This window comes from Oryctolagus cuniculus, chromosome 14 (genome assembly GCF_051225735.1).
Source record: "Oryctolagus cuniculus isolate XC-2025 breed Fujian yellow rabbit chromosome 14, ASM5122573v1, whole genome shotgun sequence".
Classification (NCBI taxonomy): Eukaryota; Metazoa; Chordata; class Mammalia; order Lagomorpha; family Leporidae; genus Oryctolagus; species Oryctolagus cuniculus.
Window position 1 is genome coordinate 73,478,954 of NC_142880.1, and position 26,533 is coordinate 73,505,486.

The 26,533-nt window shown below is 39.1% G+C and overlaps 1 protein-coding gene across 2 annotated transcripts in view; it reads left to right on the plus strand.

The window, feature by feature from the left end:
* The window catches only part of ITGA1 (integrin subunit alpha 1), a 181,201-nt gene that overhangs the window by 99,429 nt on the left and 55,239 nt on the right, over positions 1-26,533 (plus strand). For both annotated transcript variants that reach the window (XR_016220176.1, XM_008262192.5), the window contains exons 7-11: positions 3,961-4,109; positions 7,439-7,589; positions 14,587-14,752; positions 19,350-19,423; positions 20,492-20,636. Coding sequence is in view for 1 of the 2 variants with exons in the window: in XM_008262192.5 (XP_008260414.3) it covers positions 3,961-4,109; positions 7,439-7,589; positions 14,587-14,752; positions 19,350-19,423; positions 20,492-20,636 (685 nt within the window). In the remaining variant the exon portion in view is untranslated. The remainder of the gene's footprint in view (positions 1-3,960; positions 4,110-7,438; positions 7,590-14,586; positions 14,753-19,349; positions 19,424-20,491; positions 20,637-26,533) is intronic.

A 26,533-nucleotide genomic window follows, 5' to 3' on the forward strand; every position in this document is an offset into this window, starting at 1 on the left:
TCAACAGTGAGCAAAGCAAAACAGTGGTGAGGGAAGAGAGAATACCAAAAGCCATGACATAGTCCATGCCCTTTACCCCTGCCCCAACCCATTTGCAATGTACAGCCAGCGTCACTGGTCACTGGGGAGATAAAGCATGCAAACAAAGCAATTATGAGGAATATGGGTATGCACAGACAATCTTGCTTCAGATTCCGAGAAGGGGAAGATCACAATAGGAAGCTGTCAAGTAGGTGGGAAAAGGTTCTCAGACAAAGCAGAACTTGCATCCTGTAGAATGGGTAGGAGGTGGCTCATTTCAAGGAATAAGGAAGAGCATTCAGTAGGAGTGGAGTTTGTATTGAGGAATCCCTAAGGGAGGATGAGTGGAGAAGTTGAACGTTGTTGAAAGTCAGGGAGATTGAAACTGGATTTTAACAAATGTCAAGGAACAGTTTGAAGTTTCACCTTCTTTTTATATTGGAATAAAAGGTTATTTTAAAGAATATTTCAAAGTCCTTGTTAAAGGCAATCAAGAGTATCAGGGGATTTTTTTGAACAGGGAAGTGGTGTAATAAAAGCAGAATATTGGTTGATGTGACCATAATATGTAGAAGGATTTGAGAAGAGTGGAAGCCTTTGGAGGGAGATCAGCAGTGCTGAGAGCAACAACTGCAACAGTCTAGGTTCAAGGCAGTAACTCTTCATCTGGGGTAAGGTTGGGATGAAGGAACCTACAGGAATGTTGCCTTAGGCCTGGCTCCCCAGAAGCGGAAGACTGGCTGGAAGGTCCACAAACTAGTGATTTATTAAGGACTCACTCCCAGTAGAAAATAGGAAGATTTTGGGAAGCACAATAGAGTAGCAACAGAGTACAGCAAGGATGAGCTTTCCGGTGAAGTCCAGGCCTTGGCCTGGGTCAGGAGGGGAGCTCCAGCTCAGGCCCAAGGCTGAGTGAAGTCCCTTCACTCAGGCATTGCTGTGGAGTGGGACAAGAATTGGAAAGAGAAAATTCCCTGCCCTGTCTGGTTCTTCGTACCTTTGAGGCAAAGCAATCTGATAAGCCAAGAGCAGTCAGCTAAAAAGAGTCTCAGGTGGAGTCATTAGAAACAAAATATGTAGAAGAGATGAGGGAACCCTTATAAGATTACAGAAGCGAGATGCTAGTTAGGGAGATAGATAGGTAGATAGATAGATAGATAGATAGGAAATAAATATGATATAAAGCACGGTTCTCTGGCTTACCATGGTTTTGAATTTTTTAGTATTTTTTGTGTTTAGATAACTTGTTTAAATAATCTAGTAGCACAAAGTAGTTCTGTAAGGTGTGGAAAATCTGCTGTAATGTAAAATATATATGTATCTGGCACAAAGCAGCCTTGTTTGGTTGACATGCCTTCTATTTCTTCTCATGTGCACTCATTCCCATGTATAAATAAGATACTCTCTTTTTCCTGAGAAATCCACCCCTATGACAAGAATTTGTTTTAAGCCAATAAATGGGAAGGACATTGTAATAAGACTGTGGAGCAGTGAGTGTTCAAACATGTAACCCCCTTTGAGATTCAAGGTTATCATTTTGAAGGGAAATCAGTCTGCAAGTTTGTGAATTTTGTCTAGGAACATTCAGTGTCATAGATGCACACACAGAGAAGGAGACAGTTGGATTTAACCAGAGTTAGAAGTTTGTCAAGTGAATTAATGGACAGAAAGAAAGGTTTAAGTAGTTAGATGTTTGCAAGTAAATGATTATAGTGATTGGACCATGGAATCCATGATAAAAAGAAAGAGAGAAAGAGAGAAAGAGGAAGGAAGGAAGGAAGGAAGGAAGGAAGGAAGGAAGGAAGGAAGGAAGGAAGGAAGGAAGGAAGGAAAAGAGAGAGAGAAAGAAAGAAAGAGAGAAAGAAAGAAAGAGAGAAAGGAAGGAAGGAAAGAAGGAAGAGAAAGTGAGAGAGAGAGAAAGGAAGGGAGGGAGGGAGGAAGGGAGGAAGGAAGAAAGAAAAAGAAAGAAAGAGTAGGATTAATGAATTGATTGGAGGTCTTTATGTGATCAAAGAATTGGTGAATTAAACATACCAGGTAAATGAGCTGAAGTTTATGAGCAGAGAGAAAGCTTGAAATTGAGACTGAAGTCGTTCAGTCCTTCCAACAAGATCAAATATGGGTTGGATGGCATAAGTGAGCTACACTGAAAGTTACTGAAGCAAAAAAGGTCAAAGAACTAAGAGACTAGGGTACTCAATAGATGATAAGAGTAGAAGTGAAATTTTTCAGTTCTTTTGCCTCTTGCTTATTCAAATAAAAACAAAAGGAAATAAAAACAAAACTAACCCTGTAAGATGTCCTGGATGGGTGAGCAGTTAACTTCTAAAGCAGCATTTATTTAACTTGGTACAAGAATTGGGCATAATGATTAGCTAAGTGACAATGGCATTTCACTTTTATTTACTACACATTTATATACACAAAGACAATGTCAAGCCTATGTGGCTCAATCAGTATTCAGTATTTCCCAGGATTGCTAATCAAAAGCTATAGAATTACTGGAGAAAAATAAAATCTATCAGAAAGTGATAGAAATGTCTATCACATTTGATTATAAATCATGGAAATAACCTGAATTGGAGTCTTTGGTCTGACCTCATCCATTTTTGTTATATTTTGTGTAATTAGTTGGTTGTATCCTACCTTGTTCCCAAAAAGATTTATTGTCATCTGTGTTCTAAATATAATAGCATATGGTCTTGGGACAGATAGTAAGGGATAGTAAGTGAAAGGGATATTCATAGAAGAGCAGGGCTTGCCTAGACATGGACTGAACAGACTGCATGTTCATTAAGTTCATGATGTACACTTTACCTTGAGTATTTATCTTGAGAATTACTTGAGTAAATTCTCTCTGCGTTTATCTTATACCTGACTCAGCAACTTTAAGAGAGGAGCCATTTGTTTTGTTTACATAACCAGAATCATGTGCTTTTCTGACATTTATTTGTTCTAGTTATATTTCTGAAAATATAATCTATTCATTTGCATAGATGTTTTATCTTATCTTCTAGTGTATCTCAGCTAGCTACCCAGCTAACCAAACTCAATGATTCATCATGAAATGACAGCAGCTTTTAGCAGAAGCTAGCAGGGCAGGTGGCTGGCGCTGCAGCTCACTAGGCTAATCCTCCGCCTGCAGCGCCGGCACTCTGGGTTCTAGTCCCGGTCGGGGCGCCAGTTCTGTCCTGGTTGCTCCTCTTCCAGTCCAGCTCTCTGCTGTGGCCTGGGAAGGCAGTGGAGGATGGCCCAAGTGCTTGGGCCCTGCACCCTCATGGGAGACCAGGAGGAAGTGCCTGGCTCCTGGCTTCATGGCGGCCACTTAGGGGGTGAACCAACGGAAGGAAGACCTTTCTCTCTGTCTCTCTCTCTCACTGTCCACTCTGCCTGTCAAAAAAAAAAAAAAAAAAAAAAGCTAGCAGGGCAGGTGATGGGGGCAGTTAAGGGAGACACATTTTTCTTGAGAGAAATTAATAAGACTGAAAGAGCCCTGCAGTAAGAGATATATGTTTTATACTAGACCACTTTCTACTCTATGCTACAGGAAATGAATTTTTAAAGTCAGTTTCCCTATTTATGAAATGTGATTATATGTACTGTTACAATAATTTGAATGAATTAGAGAAAAAAGTAAAAACAAACGTTAAAATATAGCATAATATTATTATTTAAGTCTACCAGAGTCATTTAGTAAAAATTATTGAATAGGCAAAGCAATCATTTGGGAAGTTTAATAACAGGAATTTAATTTAATTTTTGTTCTTTGGGATATTAATTTTTACAGAATGGCTATGATTATTGCTATCAGAATAGGAGGATTTCTGTACTGCTAGATTTTTAATCTGAAAGGCTAAAATGTATTGGATCAATATGTTTAGCTGAAGAAGATGAACAATTTTGGTAAATGTGTAACTCAGTGGTGACTTGGTATTTCAGGTTGGAATTGTACAATATGGAGAAAACGTAACCCATGAGTTTAACCTCAATAAGTATTCATCAACAGAAGAGGTACTTGTTGCAGCAAATAAAATAATCCAGAGAGGTGGCCGCCAGACTATGACAGCCCTTGGAATTGACACAGCAAGGTATATGGGTAAAAAATAAACCAAAGTGAAAGACTGTACAAAGTAACTGCTCACTGATTAGCCCTTTGGAGTATGGATTGAGTTTACTTTAGCAAAATTTAAAGCTTTTGTTTTTAATATTAGATACAGAAGATTAGCTAATTAGAATTTGCTGTAATATGGACTCATTCTCCCTTATCCTTTAATTAATGGAGAATCTGTTTAAAAAAAAAAACTTCTATTGTGTATTGCATCATTTTTGTACGCACTAAGACTTGATAATCATTAACATTTTCCCATTTATTCTTTGTTTTCAGCTCCTAGGATTCCGAACCTAAAAGAATTGATTAAAAATTAATCCATTTCAACATTCTGTTATGTTCATGTATTTTCAGTACTTGGTGTTGAAATATAGTAGCACTCAGATAAAAGTTTTTAATAGACAAATTAAGCATCTTCTTATTTGACATCATTTTCCATGAAGGAAAAAGTTTTATTATTTATAATGCTCTCTCCTTTTTTTCCCTTCACTTTCTCTAATTCCCTCCAGTGTATATCCCTTCCTTCCCCACTTCTGCAGTTTTTAATGGAGAACACATAACCCACCCTCTGGTTGCATTTCATTTTATAAAAACCTGCAGAGCTAAGCCGGCGCCGCGGCTCACTAGGCTAATCCTCCGCCTAGCGGCGCCAGCACACCGGGTTCTAGTCCCGGTTGGGGCGCCGGATTCTGTCCCGGTTGCCCCTCTTCCAGGCCAGCTCTCTGCTGTGGCCAGGGAGTGCAGTGGAGGATGGCCCAGGTGCTTGGGCCCTGCACCCCATGGGAGACCAGGAAAAGCACCTGGCTCCTGGCTCCTGCCATCGGATCAGCGCGGTGCGCCGGCCGTAGCGCGCCGACCACAGCGGCCATTGGAGGGTGAACCAACGGCAAAGGAAGACCTTTCTCTCTGTCTCTCTCTCTCACTGTCCACTCTGCCTGTCAAAAAAAAAAAAAAAAAAAAAAACCTGCAGAGCTGACCACTTGTACAAATCTAAAACATTTTATTTCCTGTATTTTCTCTGGTTTTGTTAAGTCCTTATCTCTTGCTGTTTCTCCCTTTTAGTTACCATGAAAGCTAGCAAGCTTCTGAACAAAAACCAAACTCCCAGAGTACAGGGAAGCTACTAAGAAGTATGGCTAATGTTAAGTACCCTTCTGTGAAGTATCTTCAACTTCTGGACTCACTTGATTTTGAAGAACTAATTACCCAGGCTCTCACTTCACCTGCCTGAGAAAATCCACGTTTTAAGGAAGTTGAAAATAGTTAACATGGATACTCTAAAGAATGGGTTGGATATTCACAAATTTAAAATCTCATACGCAGCTCTAGACTCAAAAATGTTAGAAAAACATGTGGTTCTGATTATATGGTGCCCAAGACAAAATAATCACAAACAGATGGGATAATTTTACATTTACCTGCCTGTAGGATCAAAACAATTTGCATGCACAAAGAGTGCATATGTTTATGTGGACTGAATGTGCCTTGCTCAATAACTGACTCAATGTGGCCACACATTCAAAGTAAAAGCGTTCTGTGCAGGCCCTGAGTGTGTAAGGAGCTGTGCATTTTCCTAAGGCAACTGTTTATGAATGAATATTTATCTCTGAAAACTAACTGAAGAAACATTCTGGCTGCTTTTTCTCCTGCATAAACACCACTCTACATGTGGTGTCCCTATGCAGGTTTTACCTCTCTGTTTCACACAGGGTCCAGCTTTAAGACACAGATTGAGTTTTGAACATGCACAAAAAGTCCATAGTGATACTACAGAACTACACATTTTTCTCATTCATTAGTTTTTCATGTTAAGCAGATTTTGTATTGTTTCATTTTCCTTTCAGGCATGACAAGTTACAAACAATATTAATGTTTCAAAATCTTTTACCTCTATTTGCATTGATTTGCAGTTCAAACGTTTCTGTTTCCCCTTCTCCCTGTCCCAAATCATCATTCTTGTCAATGTGCTTGCATTTTATCCTAAGGCTCAGATTATATATTATAGTATTTTACTATATATATTATAGTATTTTATCCTAAGGCCCAGATTCACCTCTCCCAAAGAGGAGAAAAAAAAACCCTCCTGGGATATTTTAATTTTCAGTAGCATGCAGGGCAGTCGATACTTAATTCCAGTGAAGGATACTGGATGGTGATATTTGGGGTCAAGAACAATTTGGTAAGAAGTATATTTGAAACAGAAAGGGTATACTTGGGAGTCCTGCCAGTGGTTACTTTTCTGTTATATAAAGCCAGCCCTGGTTTCACAGCAAACAGATTTTGTTAAGAAAGGCCTTTTAATCATCTCCTTCAGCTGATGTTCATTTGGTCATTTGTTCAATTACGACCTTGATCTTTAAGAGAATTAGGATGCTTTGGTGATCCTCTAAGGAATTAGAAATGCAAAAAGCATTGAATTTCATGTGGCATCATGTCCAAACTTCTTTTAGAGACTAGCCTTTAACATCTGTTTTCACCTCTGTTTGTGCGTATAAAGAAATCAGGGAATCTATTTGTATAGTATATTAAGGAAAATTATTCATGGTGCTTGTTAAAGATGCTCAGGAAGCACTCAGTCAAGAGGAACCACTGCAATATGAGTTTTGCAGAAATGGGGCTCAACCTGAATATAGCAAGGGCATATGGGGTTTTATAGCCAAGGGCTAGGGTGGGGATGGGTGGATAGAAAATTACACGAGAAACATTAAGGCTAGGGAGATTATTAGTATAAATAAGCGGGGTTCGTACTGAAGACAAGATGATAGTAGGAAAAACCAACATGTTTCTGTTTTTTTTCTCTGCTCTCACCACTCAGTACATCACTTCTGGCACCAGATGTGTGGGTTTTGTCCCACACTGAACTTTCTGCAGTCTCTCCAAGGTCAGAGGATTTCCAGTGTGTTCTGACAGTGTCAGAGTAGGTGAGGGGCAGTTATCTCAAACAAAAGTTTGAGAACAAAAGAAGCATGTCAAGCAAGAGAAGGGGTGTTGATAGAGAAAGGAGCGGCTGATATATGCTCCAATCACACCCTCCCTTTGAGGTTTCCAAAACCAAAAATACCACTTGCATTTTGTGTGTGGGATGTGTGGTTATTAACAAAATGATGGCTGCTCCATGATCTGGAATAAATCAGAAACCATTACAAACATACCTGTTAGGTTGAACAATGGGCATCGATGTTGGTCTTGGCAGGAAGCACCAGCTACCTAGAATTCTCAGTGCTTTAGTTTGATTTTTCTCTTTGCCTAACCTTGGAATGGTGTTTGTCAGCCTCTCTTTTGTCATTTTTTTTTCTGTGATGACTTCAGAAAGGAGGCATTCACTGAAGCCCGAGGTGCCCGAAGGGGAGTTAAGAAAGTCATGGTTATTGTCACTGATGGAGAGTCCCATGACAACCATCGACTGAAAAAGGTCATCCAAGATTGTGAAGATGAAAACATTCAGCGGTTTTCCATAGCTGTAAGTACATTGCTAGAAAAGGTTTTCCAACTCTTGCTTAAAGAGGAGAGCTGTGTGTATGTTTTAGTAATTTTCTGAAAGCAACACAAACAAGGTTGGTAAGGTGATACTTCTTTATTTAAAGGTTATTTCTGTGAGAGTAGGATTGGATCTTCCTCCCTTCTGTGTCTTCCATGCCCAGCCAGACACTCCAGAAACAATCATGGCAAAAAAATCCTGGAAGAGAGCAAGGAAAGATAAAAGGAGAAAGAGGGCATTGAGGTGCATCAGTTAAACTGCGACTTGGGTGCCTACATATCTTATCAGAGTGCCTGGGTTTGAGTCCTGGCTCTGCTTCTGCTCCAGATTCCTGGTCATGTACACTCTTGGAGGCAGCAGTGATGACTGCCACCCACAAGGGATACTGGGGTGGAATTCTGGGCTCCTGGCTTTAAGCATTTGGGAAATGAACTAGCATATGGAAGTTTCTCTCTCCCTCCCCCTCTCCCTCTCCCTCTCTTCCTCTCTCTCTCTCTCTTTCTCTCTTTCTTCACCTCTTACCTCTCTCTTGTCCTACTTTTCAAATAAATACATAAAAACTGTAAAATTATATACAATACAAAACATTTTAAACAGGAGGAATAAAAAAGCAGAAATATAAGAAAGAGGAAGGGAGGGTGAGAAAAAGAGGGACAAACATAGGGAAAGAAAAGAGAAATGGGAAAGAAATAGAAGTGGGTGGGAAGAAGGAGAAAAATTGGAGAGAAAGAGGGAGGGATACGGAATGGAAGGAGGGAAACTGAAGATATGCTAGATAATAAAAAACACTGCCTGCTAAGTGATCATTCTTTCTAAAATCAGGGAGGATGGAACCAGGACATGATTTTTATCATAATCTATGAAAAGGAAACAATGATATTCCCATACCAAACATTCTTGGTCAGTCTACCCTGGACTTATGGAGTCCTAAGTTATGCCATTTACCGGAAGCAAGAAATGCAAGAGTAGAAATGGGAAGGGGCAGCAAACACTATATTGTAGAGCCAGAAAAAACCTTTGCTTAAATTCTCTCTCTCATATAAAAAAGCACTGAAATAATGATTGTGAAATATCTAGCACCGCAGCAGGTTAGTCATGCAATAAATATTCTTTATTTGTAAGCACCCTTAACTCCAGAAGTTTGCAATCAGGAAATAATCAAAAGCATGATGTTTTATAATAAAATCATGGTGTGTTATAATAATACCATGGTGTTTTCCAGCTAGCAGAGATCTTAGAGATAAATTATGTTGCCTCCTTGCTTAGAAACCTTCGGAGTCCCCCATAGACAACAACTCAACAATGGCATCTTTCTAACCTCTTCACTCTCAGTTTCAAAGTATTTGGCCCCAGCTTGAGGGGAACAGAGCCTTTGCTCTCCTCTTGTACTAGCTGATTTGGTACTTAATTGATTTTTTTTTTTTTAAATTTCAGAGCAAACGTTTCAGAACTCTGAGAGTTCACATTAAAGTATTTTTCAACAAAGTCTCCTTTATTTATAACAAGTAGTAACCCAATATTGCCTACATTGGTTTTTCAACATTCAATCAGTACAAGTTTATTTTTTCCTTTCAAAAGCACATTGTAGGAAAGGAAGAATAAGAAAGAGTAGTCTATGGATGAAAGTGCTAGAACATGATTGATTCATTGCTTCCCAACAGTGAGGACTCGATTTATAACCCAAATAACTTCACTGTAAGCAATGAAAATGACTGAGTATTTTATTCCTGGTTATAATATGTAAAACAAAAACCTAAAATATCGCATTATTTTTCTCATTCCCCTCATTATTTCTGTAAACTAACTTTTGCTGGTTGCTTTTGAATTCAAGTTTTTCTCTCCTGATATTGTAATCTTAACTCTTTTGGTTCCTCCCATGGTTGAGAATAATTCCACACGGCCCAGCCCTCACTCAGAGAGACTATCCGATTAGCCGTGAGAATGCAAAGCCTCTCACTTGGCCCCAGAGAGTTGGATACCAGAGGTTCTGTCATTTGTTCTGTGTGCCCTCGGGTTATGATCTGGTACCCCAGAGTGAGTGGAATTAACAGCATTAGAAAAACTTAACTGAAAAGCTATCAGTGAAGGCTTCATTTCAAATGAAGCTTGTGTTTTACGTCATAACTGGCTACATATTCAATGTTTCCTGCCCTTAAGTCACATATTTTCTCTTTGTTGGATTCCTAGTGACAATTTATACTTGCTTCCCCTCTAGTCAAAAAGAGGTCTCCTGATTTCATTGGTCAATCTTCATGGAGATCTACAGGCTTCTAATGAGTGAACTATCATCAGATTGCTCTTAGTATAAATAAAAATGTATAAGAAAATTTCTCTTATCAACAGTTGTTATTTTTTCCAATTAATATTTCTTTACTCTCAATGACTCATGCATTTTTTTTTAAATTTTGTGCCAAACTAGGAAGTAAAAGTTATTTGTGCATAAACATGGAAAGGTTTCAGGGATTTCTCAAAGTCTGTTCATACTGCCCGGGATTAAATACTCCCCCGGGCGTCTGCCCATGAAATTTCCTGGACTATTTCTTCTACTCATTTTTTAAAATCTGAACACCATAGAGATGTATTTTGGCAGAGAAGCTGTTCCCAAAAAAGGATTGATACTGTAAGTGCCCAGTAATTAAACTGCAAATATTTTCTGTTGAACTTTGAAGCCTGCTGAGGGTCCTAGCTGGTTGCGAGTCCTCTATCCCATGGTGTATCTATTTCTGTCTCTTGTCTGAGAGTCTTACTTCCACATTCTTGTCTGAGATGCTGGTGGCTGTGAAATGTTTATCACCTACAGCGTTCAAATGGAAATAAGAGAAATTAGAAAGGATCCAAGAATTTTCTTTTTTTTTTCACCCAAAAGACACCATTCTACATGTAAAGGAATTGTACCTTTTACCATTTCACACATCTGCCACAAGCAAGCTTGAATTCTCACTGTATATTTAAGGTATATACATATGCCACTAAGGTATATGTGAAAACATTCACATCACAACTAATAACCTCAATCACAATGCTCCAAAAATAATTAGATTTTTATGTGTGTTTTCAACTGTGTCAGTTTATAAATGAAAAGGAGGTTTATCTGTCAGGCTAATATGACTCCAGAATATGCTCACTAGGAACCAAGGACAAGAGTTGATGAGCTCTCAATCCAGGATATCATGTAATCCATAGAACAATCTAGAAATATCCTTGGGGACTCAGGGTTTCACATGATTCAGAATTTGTATGAATATGAAGGCAACGCATCAGTCCAGAACTGTTGACACAAACGGAGCCAACAATGCCATCAGAGAGAGACACTGCAGATGGAATGTTTGCTCTGGAGCTTGGAGACCCTCTTCTGCCCTTTCCACATTTCCCAGATGTGGTGAGAAATCCTAGTGTACAAACAGCATCTGCATCACTGTTTTTAGATAAGAGGGGATTGGTTCAATGTAGTAAAAGCAGTGGTCATTGGGTTTTCTTTTTCCATCTTTAACAATTCTTGACTATCTTTTCCATTAGTTCTCTTCCCCCATGGCTTAGCTCAAGTGGGGAAATGTTCCAGCCTTCTCTCTTCAAAGGTTAATAGCTTCTGATGTTTGGCATTTGCTTTTCAGCAACGTAGACAGGAATTGAACTTTTCTTTTGTGGTGTGATTTGTAAGCTGCTGGTTTAGGGCCTTTCTGCCTTAAGTCTGGACATCCTAGTGGAGAATAAGCCCAAAAATTACAAAAAAAAAAAAAAAAAAAAAAAAAAAAAGACACTCAAATGCTGTGCCAATTACCTTGCAGCCAGCTCCAGGGTGGAGTTGCCTTGAAGTTCTCTGGCACGGAGATCATAGTTCCTTTGGACTACTTAGTGGTATTCTCCAGGGAGAGGGACGAAGGCCTTGCTCTAAGGAAAATGTCCAGAATAAATCCACCACCACCTTTTGTCTAGTAAGGAATGGTGAAAAACTACATTGCTTGCCTACATAAATGGTGCATGTCTCATTTTCTCGCTTTAGCATTTAGCACGCATTATAGTGATTCAGTCATTGTTCTAAACCATTATCCATTTTCTGTTGTAGATCATAAACAGCAACACATTTTAAAGAGTAATTTTAGTTCTTTTCTAACTTTCTGCAAATGAAAAGCTGTAGCCATCTTAATAAAAAATACCAGTTTTTAAAACCTGATACATTTTAAAAATCATTCTAAATCTAACTTTAAAAACTATGCAGAGAGATGGTGCGGGGGGAGGGGCTTGGGGAAACAGAGGCTCTGAGCAAATGGGGGAGTGGGCAGCCCAGGTGTTTTTTAGTTTCCAGGTACACAATGCAGAATTGTAGTGGGAAGGATGTCTGAGGTCAGGCTCCATGGAGCTCTCTATTTTCAGTGATGTCAAAAATGATTCATTATCATTGGAAAATGAAAACTGAAGGTAGAAAGTTCTAGTATCGTCGTGGTCATTGGAGATCAGGTTCTCCTCCTAATGGAGTCAAATATTCTAAATAATCAGCAATAGTCCAGTGCTTTTTGACTTCTAGAAGCACAGCATTGAATCAGTAATGATGCTTTGTTCTCATTATTCATTCTCTTCATTCTCATCACTTATCACTTGGTTTGCTTCTGTTTACCACCTTACATGTGTATTATTTTGATAATATTGTAAGTACCCACATCCAAAACAAGAGGTAGCTCTGTTCTCTGACAGCTATCCTTGACACACTCATTGCCTGTCTTCCTCCACTTGGTTAACTACTAGCTCAATTCTGCACTCATCATCCCTTGCTTTCTTAATAGAATGTTTTGACATCTATACACATCTGAAAAACTAAATTTTAAAAGTGCTTTGCTGCTTTTAACTTTTTAGAAAGGATGTTAGTTTGTATAGAGTATCATGGAATGTCATAAATGTAGTATTTATTATATTGCTGAGATTTATCTATATAGTTACCTTATAGTTTATTCAGTGTTTTTTTTTTAAACTGAGGTCACATTGACATGCAAGTAATGCAAAATTTCAACAAGAAAAATGTATACAAAGTGAAGAGTTTAGTGAGTTTTGACATTTGTAGACACCCATACAACTAACTCTCCATCAAGATACAGAGCAATGCTACCAGTCCTAGCAAGTTCCCTCAGACTTTCTTTTAATACACAATCCTCTTTTTTTTTTATCTTTTATTTAATGAATATAAATTTCCAAAGTACGACTCATGGGTTACAATGGCTTCCCCCCCATACCGTCCCTCCCACCCACAACCCTCCCCTTTCCCACTCCCTCTCCCCTTCCATTCACATCAAGATTCATTTTCGATTATCTTAATATACAGAAGATCAGCTTAGTATACCTTAAGTAAGGATTTCAACAGTTTGTTCCCACACAGAAACATAAAGTGAAAAATAATAGATGATTTTTTTTTAAATGATGATGAAATCAGATCAGACCTATTGTCATGTTTAATCCCAGTGAGAGTCAAGTTGGGAATTGATAATTTCTTTTTTTTTTTTTTTTTTTTTTTTTACAGAAGATCAGTTTAGTGTACATTAAGTAAAGATTTCAATCGTTTGCACCCCCATAGAAACACAAAGTGAAATATACTGTTTGAGTACTCGTTATAGCATTAAGCCTCAGTGTACAGCACATTAAGGACAGAGATCCTACATGAGGAGTAAGTGCACAGTGACTCCTGTTGTTGACTTTACAAATTGACACTCCTGTTTATGGCATCAGTAATCTCCCTATGCACCAGTCATGAGTTTCCAAGGCTATGGAAGCCCCTTGAGTTCTCCGACTCTTATCTTGTTTAGACAAGGTCATAGTCAAAGTGGAGGTTCTCTCCTCCCTTCAGAGAAAGGCACCTCCCTCTTTGAAGACCTGTTCTTTCCACTGGGATCTCACTCACAGAGATCTTTTTGCCAGAGTAATACACAATCCTCTTATGCAACCACTGATGTGACTTATGCCACCACTGCTTACTTGGGTTGTCCATTCATGAATTTCCTATGAATGAAATATCTAGTATGCACTCTTCTGTGGCTAGCCTTTCACTCAACATAATGATTATTCATGACATTTTATATGTTGGTGGTTCATTCTTTTATCATTTTAATATCAGTTGTATTAATATACAGCAATTTGTCCTCTACTATTTATAGACATTTGGATTGTTTCTAGTTGTTATTTATTAATATAAAGCTTCCATGAATACTAAAAAAGTTAAAAACCAAAGCAGTCATCTTCATATAACACAATGAGGTAAAAATTAAACTTTAATTTTTTATTAAGGAAGTGATGTTTTCATTGTGAAAAAATAACTTCCAATGATACATTTAGGCAAATATAAAGAGAAAACATTGAATCTCTTCATAAACAGAAATAAATAGAAATGTTATGGTGCAAATTCTTTCCCCCTTTCTCCTACAGAGTTATGTGGTTTAAAAATAGAATTAGGTCATGTCTACATGCAGGCTGTCTGCTTTTTAAAATTAATTAATAAAAAGAGTATGATATATGTATATGTGTGTGTTTATATGTGTATGTGTATGTGTGTGTGTTGGACTGTCCCTTCATTCAGGAAGAAAGAAAGAACTGCCCATTTAAGGCAAAACAACTGACTTGCAGATTGCTTTCCCAGCAGATGGTGATGTCACAGCTGGAATACTATCAGAGACATTCAGAATTGTAACGTTATTTTGAAATGTCAGATTTCAATAATGCAGCTGCTTGTAACAGGGCCACAGGAATGCAGGGAAAGAGATTTTCACACAAATACAAGATTTCTCTGTATATCTTATCATTATACTAAGCTTACTGTTTATATAATGGTCCATACTAGGCATCTGTATATTCTGAAAATTACTGTTTACCAAATGTGGAAATACATCCAAATTGTATTATGCATTCTCTTGTTTGCTAACAACACTTATATGCTTGAGAGCCTTATCCAACACCTAGAATTTAAAATATATTCTTGCCATTTTTGTTATATCTTACTTAGATTCTTGGCAGCTATAACCGAGGAAATTTAAGTGCTGAAAAATTTGTGGAGGAAATAAAATCAATTGCAAGTGAACCCACTGAAAAGCATTTTTTCAACGTCTCTGATGAATTGGCCCTAGTCACCATTGTTAAAGCTCTAGGAGAAAGAATATTTGCCTTAGAAGGTATGGCTGTTTTTCTTACTCCTGACTATTCTTGCTTTAATTCAGACTCAAGGTAATGGGTGTTTGATGTTTATTCCTAGCACGCTGCAAATGCATTTTCACTGTGTACAGTAGCCAGCCTGGAACAGTTCCCTTTTAGAAAAGTGTGTCATTGAAAGGGCTGTTTCACACAGCACTGTGTCTGCTGGAAGCTCTCTTTGTGAGCACATCGCAGTGCTCCCGTGAGTGGTGAGAGTGGATGAAGACAATGGTGGGGCAGACATTCAAGAACAAAAAGGTTTCCATGTGCTTTCTTCCTTTTCTATGTGCAGCTTTACACTGTGGAGACCCTAGCTCAAGTTTTTTTTTCTTTTTTCTTTTTTCATTGTTTCTGTGCTTCATTTGGCATTGCTCTGGAAGTGTTCCTACGCATTAGCTTCTTTATTCATTTATTTTCTCTGTAGTTTTACTCCTTGCCCGTTTTAAAAGTCTACATGGAGTTCTACATCAAATCCTATGGAAATGAAACTTCCATTCACTGTATTTTTCTAAATCATGTTACTTCTTTGGAGATTTCTCTTTGATTTTTCAGTGATGACTGGCTATTGATGATAAGGAGCCCTGAACTAGATCTTTCCTGGCAAAAGATCTTCAAAACTGTTATGCCATGCCAGCTGGTAAAGTCTCTTTCTTCATGTTTTTTGTTGATCCAGAGGCTCAAAGAACATCCCCTTTTCTCCAACTTGGAGAAGAAACCACCAGAGAATTGTTTTTGCCCTTTATCCTGCATTCAAGTCACATTGATTCTGGCCTTGAGAGAACAGGCTAAAAGATTGTTGTTTCCATATCTTGAAAATAAAAATGAAACAGCACCATCTCAGTCTCCCTGATGTGACTTGACAGTGGAAAACAGATGAAATGGGAATGCAAGGCTCAAAAAAAAAAAAAAAAAAAAAAAAAAAAGGGCAATTTTGACTGAGTACCAATAGGCTAGGGAAATGCAGAAAACTGACTACCAGAATACTGAAAGGCATAGAAAATAAAGAAACTAATTTTAAAGTAATGGCTTCCAAAAATTTTTTTGAGGAGCAGGCATTGTCGCACAGTGGATTAAGCCACGTCTGGGACATCTGTATCCTATATCAGAGTGTCCATTCAAGTTTGGTTACTCCACTTCTGATCCAACTTCCTGCTAATGTACTGGGAGGTAGCGATGGTGACCCAAGTTCTTGGGTTCCTGTCACGTACATGGGAGATTTATATGAAGTTTATGGCTCTTGGCTTCAGCCTGGTACAACTCCAGCTGCTTTGGGCTTCTGGGGAGTGAACTCATGCTTGGAGGACCTCTCTTTCCCTCTCTTTCTCCTTTTTTCTCCCTCTTTTTTCTTCTTTCCTTTCCATCCTTCTTCCCTCCATCCCTGTTACTCTGCCATTCAAAGAAATAGAATATATTTTTAATGACCCATATAATCAATACATTTTGTTAAATGACCCAGGGTACACACATATTTATATATAAAAATGAAGGTTGGCCGGCGCTGTGGCTCACTAGGCTAATCCTCCGCCTTGCGGCGCCAGCACACCGGGTTCTAGTCCCGGTCGGGGCGCCGGATTCTGTCCTGGTTGCCCCTCTTCCAGGCCAGCTCTCTGCTGTGGCCCGGGAGTGCAGTGGAGGATGGCCCAAGTGCTTGGGCCCTGCACCCCATGGGAGACCAGGAGAAGCACCTGGCTCCTGCCATCGGATCAGTGTGATGCGCCAGCTGCAGTGTGACAGCCGCGGCGGCCATTGGAGGGTGGCAAAGGAAGACCTTTCTCTTTCTGTCTCTCTCTCTCTCTCACTGTCCACTCTGCCTGTCAAAAAAAAAAAAAAATGAAGGTTTTACAGAATAACTCTTACTTGCAATGTACAGTTGCGAGATTCTCATCTATTCTATTCTACTCTATTCTCTTTCAGTGAAAAAGGTGTTGGCTATACTTGACCTTGTTGATTTCATGACATGGTTGCAATCAGTGCTTAGAAAGTTTGTTTTAGAGATGATGAGGATCAACAGCCACCCAGACTGAACTGTTCTGGCTCCCTTTTGACCTGGCTCCTTATACCCTGTATCATTAGAGCACGCTGGTCGTTTATTTAAGTCACATACTTCTGAAGAAATATTCTTTAAAGTGTTAATCTACAATTGTGCATTAACCTGTAATAGAAGAGGAGACAAGTTGTAACAGGGACATGCACTGGAAAACATGCTTGAATAAACCAAAATGTAGCTAAACTTTAAAGCACTGGGCTAACACCCGGAAGATTTCAAAACAGCTGCCCTGTGTTCTGTGTACAAGTCATTTTTAGGTGCCTTTTCTCTTTCAATAGCTATTACAGTGTCATTTACCAGTAGGCAAGACCATGAGCTTGCCTGACATTATGAAAAAGTAATTATGCAATGTTAGTTTTTAATAACAAAAGTATTATAAGAGACATCAGAATAACTGTGTTCAGAGCCCAGTTCCACTGCCCCAGATTTCAGATTCCTAGTAAGGCAGACCCAGGGAGGCAGCAGTGATGGCTCTAGTAGGTGGGTTTTTATCTTTCACATGGGAGACCTGGATTGAGTTCCCAGCTCCTGCCTTCTGCGCTGCCCAGTCTCATCCATTGTGGGCATCTGGCAAGTGAACCAACAGATAGGAGCTCTGTCTGTATCTGTCCCCCTTTCTCTGTCCTTTTGCCTCTCAAATAAACAATTTTTAAAATAAATAAAAATTGCTTAGTTACATTGGATAAACACAGTACAGTGTCATTTATAAATTTTGTCTAAAGTAACTAAGTATAACCTAAGACTGGCTGAAATGAAGTCTACATCACTTGTGACAGGAAGGAGGTGCAATTTTCCTGTAATGCCTTTTCACATTGTTTCTAACCTAACTACTCTGTGGATTAAAGGTTACACACTGAAGTGCCCACACACTCCAAAAAGTCCATATCTTTCACAAGAAAATTTTTATAAGGAACTGCACATGTTAAAAATATCTTGCATGTCTTTGTTGCTGCACTATCAAGGCTAACCAAAAGTACTGTTTTGACTAGATTACTTCTTATTTTTTTAATGATGAGATCAGAAAGACTTTCTTACATGTTACTTGGGAAATCTCCATTTCCTATGACCATTATCTATAGAATGTAAATAGCTGCAATGTAACACATTATCCTAGTGCCACCTAGTGAGGTAAGCATGCCAGTCATTTGTCTAATAAAATCAGAAAGTGGTCTAAGATCCCCTTTTCCCATCAAGCATTGGGAGAAATGCAGAAATCCCTAATGGGAGGCTCTCCAGTGGTTATTATAGTTGTCTCACTTCCTACAAATGATCCAAGGAGAAGCTGATAGCAAGAAGCCTGGAGGCACACGATGGGCTGTTCCCACGATGCCAGCAGGACAGCTTCCTTCTCTGTGTTCTTAGTCAAAGGCAGAACAGTAGCAAGACAGGTGCTGGAAGTACACAGCTTTCTGCTCCTGCATTACTATTGATCTTGAAAAGATGAATGGGAAAGCACTGAGAAGCATTGTGGACTTACAATACATGCTTAAATTAAAGTGCATATCAGTTATTTAAATTAGAAGTGATTTGTACAAGAGATTAAAATGATGTCTTTGAATTCGATTGGTTGCCCCATTTAATCTATGATGTATTTGTTCACAATTTTAGGCTGGTAGATAACTGGTAAATAAGTTTAATTTCACAAATGTGATTATTCTCATGCCTCAATGAAAGAACAGGCTGACTTTGTTAAAATTATGTGCTATTTTTAACTTTATCTTCAAGGCCAAATAAATCAGTAACTCCCTATTGGAAGCAAGTAAATCAACATTCCCTCGGTTCCCTCAGGAAATTGTGGGTTTGGGTTCACGAATATTTTGAGAATAGTTTGAGAACTGCACACTTCCAAAGACTGCTCTGGATTAACTCTCTATTTCAGTAAAGAGTTTCAAAATGGGTAAAGGATCTTTAAGAAATATGCAATTAAATGGCTTGAGAACTGGAACCCTGTCAAAAAGTCCTCTCTGATCTGTGTATGATACCCAAAGCCAGCATTAGAATAAACAAAAACTAGAATCCTAAATCATCTTCAAAAATGGATTTCTGAGCGGTCCATGCCCAGAATATGGGTGGGACTGCGGAGTTGAGAAACATTATATGAATGGAAGTTTTTCAGCTCTGTAAAGCATCGAGAACATTTAGCCTACCGTTTCAGCAGGGTTTCCAGGGAGTGAGGTTGAGACAGAGGTTTCCTAGTATAGTGGGTTCTACTTTTAACCACGTGGATCCATGGTACCATGGGATGCACAGCATGCTGCTATATAAGAATGGAGATTTCCGGACTTTAGAAAGGATGGGGAAATTAATGAGCAAGAATCCAAGAGAGGACCCTTTCACTAGCCTCTGTCTTCTACTCAGCCCTACTTAGGAATTTAGGCCCAAGAAATATATGGCTGAAAATGGCCTAAGATGGTAAAAGTTCTGTTTGGCAAGACCACAGGCTCTACCAGATCGCTGTGTGTTTCCTGTGAGTCAGCAGTCCACTAAAAGTCATTGTTAGTTGTTTACATTGGTATTTTCCTATGTTATAGCTACAGCTGACCAGTCAGCAGCCTCATTTGAAATGGAAATGTCTCAAACTGGCTTCAGTGCTCATTATTCACAGGTATGTGGTTAAAAAAATGAAAAATCTTTTTGCAAGATTTTCCCACTGTAAAACCATTGCTCAGCCATAGGTTGGATTCATAGCTTGAACAATTATGCAGAACATGATGACATTTAGTAATCCAAACAGAAATGGTATTTCGCAAGCTTCTTACTAGGAAAATGTACTGTTTCAAGCATCTTACCACATTACACTAATATTTGTGAATCACACAGGTTTAACTCTGCTGTATGTTACGATGTGGTTGGCTCAATGAAATACTTAATATATTAGCTAAATATATAGGATATATCTTTTCTGTAGTGTCAGGGTATTCAAGGATCTTGCTAGAATTCCATATTCAAAGAGTTGAGTTCCTGGCAGCCAGAATAAAGCCAAAAGGCAAGATTCGAAAATATTATCATTTGTAATTGATGCAAGAAAAAGTGTCGGCCGGCGCCGCGGCTCACTAGGCTAATCCTCTGCCTAGCGGCGCCGGCACACCGGGTTCTAGTCCCGGTCGGGGCGCCGGATTCTGTCCCGGTTGCCCCTCTTCCAGGGCCAGCCCTCTGCTGTGGCCAGGGAGTGCAGTGGAGGATGGCCCAGGTGCTTGGGCCCTGCACCCCATGGGAGACCAGGAAAAGCACCTGGCTCCTGGCTCCTGCCATCGGATCAGCGCAGTGTGCCGGCCGCAGCGCGCCGGCCGCGGCGGCCATTGGAAGGTGAACCATCGGCAAAGGAAGACCTTTCTCTCTGTCTCTCTCTCTCACTGTCCACTCTGCCTGTCAAAAAAAAAAAAAAAAAAAAAAAAAAAAAAGAAAAATTGTCATGGTCCTTGCAAAGAAATATTGGCTTTTCAACATGCAGTTACACAGCATAAATTTGGGGAAGTTACTTACTGTGCCTCAAATTCTTTTTCTGTAAAGTGAGGATGGTAATAATGACATCCAGCCCTTAGGGTTAATATGAGGATTACAAGAGTTAATAGATGTAACACACTTTAAAAAGTACCTGTCATATTATTGCTGTATAAATGTTTGCTGTAACTATGTTTATTAAATATCATGGTTTTCTCTATTTGTTTATAAGGACTGGGTTATGCTTGGAGCAGTAGGAGCCTTTGATTGGAATGGAACAGTTGTTATGCAGAAAGCTAATAAAATGATAATCCCTGAAAATACAACGTTTAAAGTGGAGTCTACTGAAAAGAATGAACCTCTTGCTTCTTATTTAGGTAAGATTTGGATGTAATTGGTGGAAGGCTTTTTAAAGTCTTTTGATGTTTAGCATTATTTGCTTATATTTCTATAGGCTCACAGCATGTAACAAAATAATTTCAAACTGTGATGTATTTTATAGGACCACTGAGCAGCCTTAGCAGAACATGGAGGTCATTCTTAATCAGTAGGGCTATCTAATGCAAGCTATGAGCAAGGCCAGTGCTTTTGCTTTCCAAGGTCTCCCTATGTCTGGTATTCACGTTAACTGTAAGATCTGTGGAGCTGGGGTGAGAAATCAGAGTACAAACAGAACCTTCACCTTACTTATATCCTGAAGGTTTGACTCTCATATTCTCTTAAACATCCTCTCTTATTAATTCTTTATTTGGGGATGAATTTTAGAAAAGAAATTTTGAGTTGTTTTGTCATATAGCTTCTTTAATAACTCTATTCACCATCAGACAAATGTAAGTCTTCATTCCAGGGATATAGTGTCATCTTGTTGTCAAAAGCTTGCCAGGAATAAGGAGGTATGTGTCTGGTGCCACCTTACTGGGGATCCCTACTAGCCTGGGAGCCGCTAGGGGATGCCAAGGGACTCTCTCAATACTAGAGAATATCTCAGTGTACAGTTTGAAAGGCCTGGAATGGAAAGGCCCCTCAAAGTGTGGTTTCCTAACTCTTCATCACTCAATGAAATATAATTGAGTTCCCCTTTTGACCCACACAGTGTTCCTGGCACTGCGTATGCAGTAGTAAAGAAAGCAAATGCTTTGGCCTTGAAGTGTTCACATTTGGCTTGCTAGCATCCTTTCTGGGATCTTTCTGACCTGGAAGCAAGTGTCTGCCTCTCTCCAAGTTTCTTCCTATTTTCAAGGAAGACATATGGTAGCTCCATACGTCTCCTTATTCAAAGACGCTTATTAAAGCTGTAAAGGCAGCAGGACTTAAGGAGAAGAATAAGTTGTAAGATTTTAGTTAATGAAGCAGATCAATTCCTGCATTGATGGAACTTACTTTGTCAGATGAGAGACATTAATGAAACAATCTGTTATTTTAAGTGTGATGTGTCTTATGGCATAGAAAGCCTACAAAGGTAGAAAGAGGTCAGATTACATTTTTTTAAAAGATTTATTTATTTATTTGAAAGGCAGAGGCAGAGAGAGAGAGAGCTCTTCCATCTGCCGTTTCACTCCCCAAAAGGCCACAATGGCCGGAGCTGGGCCAATCTGAAGCCAGGAGCCAGGGGTTTCTTCCGGGTCTCCCACGTGGATGCAGGGGCTCAAGGACTTGGGCCATCTTTCTGCTGCCTTTCCAGGTGCATTAGCAAGTGCCTTTAGCACCTGCCTTTCCAGGTGGATCACAGTGGGGCAGCCAGGACTCGAATCGGTGCCCATATAGGATGCCAGCATGGCAGGTGGCGGCTTAACCCACTGTGCCACAGCGCTGGGCCCTAGATTATCTTCCTAGAGGTCTTCATGCTTTACGATTCTATGACACTATTTCATGTGAATACTGTGGAATTAAGAAACAGTTTAACCTGAGCCTTCTTTCTATCCTATAAATAATAATTATAGAATATTTACCCTCATGCTGAGGATCATCTTAAAAACTCATGAAAAAAGTGTGTGTTTCTTTTAATCCTGTTTTTCCATTAACTTTTGAAAGTATATAATGGATGGCATGTGAATTAGTATAGCTCCTCATGAAAGGCATTTGACAATGTGTTTATAGAGCCCTGTTCGCACATTGATCCATATATTTTACTTCCTAAAGAAAAAATTTCCAATATATAGCACTTCCATAGCAGCAGTGATTTTCATTGTATTGGAGGAAATGGTATCATTCTAAATGTCCAGAAATACAGGGACATTTGGGGCCGCTGTTTGGCACAGTGGTTAAGTTGCTGCTTGGAATGCTGTATCCCTATCAGATCCCCTGAATTCAAATCCCAGCATCACTAGCCAAGCCCCAGCTGTTTGGACAGTGAACCAACAGTGAACATTTGGACAGTGAACTAGCAGATGAAAGAGCTCTGTCTGCTTCTGCCTTTCAAATAAGCAAATTTTTTTTTAAAAAAAAGTACTAATGGCTAAGTAAGTGGTAGATACACTTAAGAGAACATTACACATCCATAAAAATAAAAACTAAAAAGCTTCTGATCCTGTGATACCAAAGACTTGAAGTGATTATGACACCAGCTATGCAGGTAGGGATGGCTCTGAGATCATGAAGACGGATGGGTTTGTTTTTCTGACTGTGTCCCTGACTGTGTCTTTAAGTAAATCACATCACAAAGATTCAATTTGCTCATTTCTAAAAGAAAAATAATTATATTGCATATACCATTATAAAGTTAAAAGAAAAATAAGAAGGAATGAGGGTAGGAGGAAGGAAGGGATGGAGATAGGGAAGGAAGGGTGGGAAGTATTATTATGCTCTTAAAACTGTGTATATAAAATACATGAAATTTGTTCTCTTTTTATAAATACTTTTTTAAATTAAATAATGACTCTAAGGTGATTAGTACTGTGCTTGACAGATAGTTCACACACAATAGATGCTGCTTATTATTGCATTATTATGGAATGTTATATAATAAACATTCCTCTTATTAGTATTAAGAAAGACAGAATAAGGACCTACAAAGATGTCCATATCCTAATTCCTGGAACCATGAATATTTTACATTCCATGGTAAAAGGAGCTTGCAGATGTGATTAAGGAAATGATCTTGTTCTGGGAAGGTGACCCTGGGATCTCTGCCAGGACGCTATGTGATCAAGCCTCCTTATGATTAGGGACCTCTCCTGGATGCAGAGAGAGAAAGAGAACTTTAGAAACTAAAGATGCTAAGAGATACAAGGTTGTTTTAAAGAAGGTGCCAGGGACAAGTCAAGGAAGGTAGGTGGTGCCTAGAAGCTACGAAGGGCAAAGAAATGATGTCTCCTCCATAGCCTCTAGTAAGGAACATGGTCTGGCCAGCATTGTGATGTTAGCTCAAGGAAACCTGACTTGTAAGTTAATAAACTTGCAATATTTTAAGCCACCAGGTTGGTTTTGTGATAACAGTCTTAGGAAGCTAATACAGGTGTATTACACATAATAATAATAAGAACTCATATTACTGCTGCTAATGAGTATTGAGAATGCGTAATTTTAGAAACATTCACATCTGGAAACTTGTATGTAACATGGTCTCCATTCTTAGGAAATTCACACATTGTAATAAATAATATTGCACCATTTCTTGGTACTCTGAGTTATCTTAAATTATTAAATTCATTAAAAGCAAGTGAATTCTTAGACACCAAATCAGTTATTTTCAAAAAAAAAAAAAAAAACTTCAGTTAATTGTTGCTTGGATCAGACTTAGGGAATTCAAGATTTTAAAATATCATTGTGGGCCAGCGCCACGGCTCACTAGGCTAATCCTCCGCCTGTGGCGCCGGCACACCGGGTTCTAGTCCCGGTCAGGGCGCCGGATTCTGTCCCGGTTGCCCCTCTTCCAGGCCAGCTCTCTGCTGTGGCCAGGGAGTGCAGTGGAGGATGGCCCAAGTGCTTGGGCCCTGCACTCCCATGGGAGACCAGGAGAAGCACCTGGCTCCTGGCTTCGGATCAGCGCAGTGCGCCGGCTGCACCGCGCTGGCCGCAGCGGCCATTGGAGGGTGAACCAACGGGCAAAAGGAAGACGTTTCTCTCTGTCTCTCTCACTGTCCACTCTGTCTGTCAAAATAAATAAATAAATAAAAATATCATTGTGAGGAAGAAAAAGAACCTTCCTTCCTAACCACAGCATTTATAATCTCTGACTCCTCTCTATCCAGAAAAGGAAATTTTGAGGTATGTTATCTGCAGTGTGCTGAGAAAATATTTCTGTTTCAGAAATCATTTCATCATCTTAGTCACAACTTAGAGATTAAAACATTTTGCCAACATAATGTCTCATATAAGTAAAATTTCTTTCAAAATAGAATAACATATGAAAAACATGAGGGGGATAGCCTGTTTTTCTCTTAGTTTCCCAAATATTATTCTAAAACTGAAATGAGGCTTTCAAAGTTGTTTCCTGGTAGACATTACAAATTAAGAGAGTTGAATGCGATGTCCTGAAATTTGTGTGGATTGTAAATTACATGACAATGGAGAATCTTATGAAGAAAACAAAGAGGAAGATGCTCTGTTTTTAAAATCTTGTACTAATCAATAATGATCAGGAAGAAAGAAAAGCTGAAGCCTTTGAATATCTCTCTCAGCGCATGGTCATGCATCCATCTTTCTACAAGCAGTAAATTATGGGATGCCAGTATGCACTTCACCAGCGAGTCTGATGGAGAGAACCCAGTGGAGATTGTGCTCTGTGCCTCTGCCACCCGCAGTTTGCTGGTTTGTGATCTTGCTGGACAGATTGCAAAGGAAAAGCAAACATGCAATGCAGAGGCAGGGAATCAAGACAGATCACACACGTTTCCCATGACCTCACCATCTTCTCATACTTTCTCCAAGAAGCAAATCACAAGAGCTGATAGGATTGTTCAGAAATCCATGCAAAGGGCTCTGCCATTCCTTTTGCTTTCATCTCCACCTTGTACTTTTCTATTCAAGAACCAATATTAGTTTCATGTTTATAACTATTTTCCTTTCATTAAAATTGGACTTTATTTGGCTATAATTGTCGCTCTCTCTTTATTGTCTGTAAACACCCAAGCCAGGGAGGGTGTTTTGTGCAATGGTTAAAATGTTCCTTGGGATGGCCACATCCCATATTGGAGGGCCTGGGTTCAAGTCCCAGTTCCATTCTGATTCCAGCATTCCTGTAAATGAACATCCTGGGAAGCATCGGGTGATGGCTCAAATAATTGGGTGCCTCTCTCACATATGTGAGAGACCCAGATTGAGTTCCAGGCTCCTAGGTTCACCTGACCCAGTCCCAGCTGTTTTCAGGCATTTGGGAAATGAACCAGTAAATGAAATCTCCATCTCCCTCTCCCTCTCCCCCTCTCCCTCTCCCTCTTCCCCTCTCCCCTCTCCCCTCTCCCCACTCCCCTCTCCCCGTCTCCCTCTCTCTTTCCCCCTCTCTCCCTCTCCCCCTCTCCCCCTCTCCCCCTCTCCCTCTCTCCCCCTCTCCCTCTCCCTAAGCGAAAAACAAAAACAGCAAAAAACCACTGAACCTCTAATGAGTAACTCTTTCTGGAAATCATGTGATGATTCTAGATAATATTCCAATGCAGATAATTAAAATGAATTAAATAATCACACAACTCCATGCCTAAATATTTTGAATGTATTGTTTAAAAGAGTGTTAATTTACATTCACAAATCTGATAACTTCAAAAACCAGAATAACTTGTGCATACTAACACTCTCATCCTGTTCCTTTCATTATTTCTCAACAGAGTGGCCTGAAATAAAACAGCTTTTGTTTTTGCACATTCTTCTTTTCCACTTTCTGCATGTGTAAACATGACCCAAAAGTTTTTCTTTTTTAAGCCATATTGTGGTTGATAATATAAAAATAGAACACATTACATGTTTGAGAAAGAATATTTTACATTCCCTTATCTATAAAAATGTTAAAGGAGAATGAAGAAATGAGAATGTGAGGAAACTATAAGTGTAATTTGCCTAAGAAATTGTGTTTCTTTAACACTTAAAAGAATAAGCATGTTTTTCTATAAAAACTTATGTTCCTTTTTAAAAATTTTGAAGGAAAATGGAACTATTACCTTATAGTAAAATAACCAGTAAATGAGTGAAAAGTCTGATCTTTGTCTCAGTAAGAAATGCTGTTCTATGGCATTTCAAAAAATAATTTCCCTTCTGCTCCATTGATGAACAGCTCTGGATATTAGGATATTTCTTCTTCTTGTAGAGTTAAAATCTGCTGTGGTAATTTTCATCCACTGATTTA